The sequence below is a fragment of the Ylistrum balloti genome, unplaced genomic scaffold, assembly GCF_031769215.1.
Source record: "Ylistrum balloti isolate Yb309-2 unplaced genomic scaffold, AGI_CSIRO_Ybal_v1 Utg370028, whole genome shotgun sequence".
In the NCBI taxonomy this organism is placed as follows: domain Eukaryota; kingdom Metazoa; phylum Mollusca; class Bivalvia; order Pectinida; family Pectinidae; genus Ylistrum; species Ylistrum balloti.
Window position 1 is genome coordinate 74015 of NW_026782092.1, and position 3604 is coordinate 77618.

The 3604-nt window shown below is 34.9% G+C and overlaps 1 protein-coding gene across 1 annotated transcript; it reads left to right on the forward strand.

The window, feature by feature from the left end:
- The first annotated feature begins 1087 nt into the window (after positions 1 to 1087).
- Positions 1088 to 3604, forward strand: LOC132548857 (acidic mammalian chitinase-like). The gene is made up of 5 exons (XM_060212756.1): positions 1088 to 1209; positions 1708 to 1831; positions 2158 to 2346; positions 2731 to 2853; positions 3272 to 3604. The coding sequence occupies exons 1-5, from the start codon at positions 1088 to 1090 to the stop codon at positions 3602 to 3604; spliced, it is 891 nt and encodes a 296-aa protein (XP_060068739.1).

Consider the following 3604-nt stretch of genomic DNA (forward strand, 5'->3'; position numbering starts at 1 on the left):
TATTTTGACTTCACTGGGTTAAAATCACAAAATCCAAACTTGAAAACACTATTGTCAGTTGGTGGAGAAACGTTATCAGGCCTGTTTCCAAAAATTGTCGCACCCCACTCTGTGAGGATTTTCGCACAAAACTGCAAAATATTCCTTCGCGATAGAAATTTCGATGGCCTTGATATCGACTGGGAATTCCCACAAAGTGCTTCAAGGGATGATTTTACAACGTTACTAAAGGTAAACTTATGGCATACTAATTTCAGATGATATCTATTATAGGAATTTCGAACTTGAAGGCAACAGCAAAACATTTTTTTTAAGATTCAGCCGGTGGTTGTTTGGATGTTTTGTTACAGCTTTTTCGTTTTCGTCACTCTTCCAATCACTAGGGACTGTCTCACGTCGGTGTTTTATCAACAGGCATATCAACTGCTGACCTAAACCTGCTGTTATAGTATGACCAACACATTGTTCCACAAAGTTGTAGATAAATGTTTCGATTTCGTATTATGAAATTTCTATTTCTTGAAAGCTACTACCCTGCATCAAAAATTTACCCTGCTTACATGTTACAAAGATATGTTGGATTGGTTGATACATGAAGATATCAGTGATTGATAAAAACGGGAATTTGAGTAAAACATGTTGACGAAGAATAAGGGGGTAGAAAAGCAATAAAGTAACTTAAAATTCACGAATATACTATTGATATAGTGGTAATGCTTGAATTTGACCTACATTTGCTAGGGTTATAGTTCAGACCTCGTGGGTCTGTATCACTTATTTATGTCTTACCTCTATGGAAGTATTCTTGTTCATATTTTTCTTCCGTTTCATCGACATTTTCAGTTGTAATTACAATGCAGTTCTCTTATTTCTTGTACATATTTCACCTCTTCAATGAAAACAATCACCTAGGAATGGTGGACAATTGCTATCTGACCTTTCCCTAGAACTTGATGCGTTCATTTATAGAAATCAGTACCATGCATAAAGCAATACAATTAAACTTTTTCATACTTATTTTTCCCAATATTTTTAGCAAAAAAAATCCGATAATTTTTAAACAATATATGGCAACTTTCTTCAGATAATGAGGGAGACATTCGATGAAGAATCGGTGGAAAATGGACAGTCGCGTCTGTTGCTGACTATAGCTACAGCTGCTGGAAAGGATAATATTGATACATCATACGACATGCCAGAAATATCAAAGTAAGGAATTCAAGTTAATGACCTATCAGCTGTATATAAATGTCTCAATTCTTTTTTTCCTGTTCATGATAATCGATAACATTTTAACATGTACAGAATTGTAGAACTCCGCTTAATTCACCATGACGTCAAAATATTGTTTTTACATATTTAGTTACCATTTACAATATTACGGGAGAGACAAAGGTATTAAATGGTGTATATGTGTAGTTTGTTGACTGGTATGTGGGTGCATATTCCACATAGGACGACAAATACTGTGTAAAAGCTGTAGTACCAATAACGACGAAAAAACTAAACACGATAGTATGTGAAATAGTATAACTACATTAGAATGTTAGTTTGTGATGTAAGACGTAATTGCATGCAAGTAGGTTCTAAAAAAAGGTCGACATAGCTCAAATTTTGATACAATTTGTATTCATGTAACGTTCAACGAGATAAATATGAATTTTGTAAAGTGATATCTTCAATGAATAGTAATGGATTTTGTTTTAGATATGTGGACTTTTTCAATGTCATGACCTATGACTATGCTGGTACGTGGAGCAGACTAGCAGGGTTTGGGTCGCCTCTCTATTCACGACTGTCAAACTCTCAATTCAATCCTAAAAACTCACAGGTATGTCTCTAACGTGAAGTAAATTTAATGAAATATTTTAATTAATATAAAAATATCAATTATAACGTCACATGACAAGTTTTATTTTATTTATTTATTTTATTTTACGATCTGCATGTTGAATCTTTCAGGACAAATGCTAAAATTAGTTAAAAAAAACGGGTGCTGCAATTTCCAATTTACAGCAAGGATAGTGAAAATGGCGGAAAATGTATGAACAGACAAGTCTGTTGCAGGAAATGATCAAACTAGTCCTGATGTTATTAAATTTGATTTTGTATCAGCAGTATACTACAGATCACACGGCATCCAATGTCTGTTTTCAGAACTGGACAATTCATCACTACATAGAAAAAGGAGCTCCTAAAGAAAAGCTTGTGATGGGTATCCGTGGAGCTGGTGCTTCATTCACACTAAAGAACTCCTCCGTCCACGATATAGGAGCACCTCTAATCGTGGGAGGGGGAGACGAGGGTTCAGTAAGAGAACTGAAAGGTCATCTAGCTTACTTCGAGGTAAAACTTGATTTCATCAACAACAATCATTTATAAACATGCTATAGAAAAGAAATATGATTTAGGGTTCCCAACGGATCAAGTATTTGATCTTTTTTGGTTGTTTATCTTTTATTTTCAATTCCATTTGAGGTTATTGCCACCATTATTGTCAGAAACGTATATAACATATCATCAACTGCAATTCTCTTAACTTTGTTCGATATGCGATACGGCAGTCAAAATTTCAGTTAGAATTTGTGAGACAAACGAAACTAGTTAAGAATACACGTCATGCAATTGCAAGCTTCCTAAAATATATTGAGTCAAACAGTTGGATTACTATTTCATAGATAACTTTGAAGTTACAAGCAGTCTGAGATTCTTAATTTAATTTCTTTACAGATCTGTTTAGATATGATCGACAATGGTGCCACAACGGTATGGGATGATGAACAAAAGAGCAGTTATGCCTTTCTGGACAATCAATGGGTGGGATATGATGACCCTAGAAGTATTGTAGAAAAGGTAAGACCACGATGCACTGAACTGCTAGGGTATTTTCTTGCCATTTAAATTTTTTTCTGTAATTATTTCAATTTCAACGTTTCTTTTTCGCGGTTTTATTTTACCCTCGGAAAACAGAACCCTTGAAGTAACTGGGTTTTTTGTTTGCGTCGGGTGTGGAGGGTGAGATAATCGTTCCGAAAACAACAACAACAACAAAAATACTGACATATCAATATAGTCTCAATTCAAACACAAATTCGATCACACTGGAGCAACATATGAACAAAAGAAAGTTTATTTAGAGACTCATTAAAAAAAGTACTGAATTGACTTATGAGAATTACCACATCAAATAAAAATGTTGTCAATGAATATGTTCTTTTAAATTGTTTACGCCATCTGCACATTCGTCAAATCTGAAATTTTACAACTTCAGGTGAATTATGCTGGTGAACTTGGATTAGGTGGAGTAATGTTTTGGGCTTTCGATTACGATGATTTTATGGGTAACTACTGTGACAACGGTTCTTACCCATTGTTGACAGCGATGAGGGACACGGCAATGAAATACACTTCAGAAGCCTCCTCGCCTTCTTCCGTCGACACCACTGAAGTACCCACAATCCGTGTCACCACTCAACGACCATCCATCAATGACGGAACTTTTAAACTTTTTAAAGTCACCGGTCAGGGAATAGTACATGGCGCTTCCAGTCTAATTATTGCTTCTTTACTATCCTTTTGTTTGATTTTTTGTTTGTTTCATTAA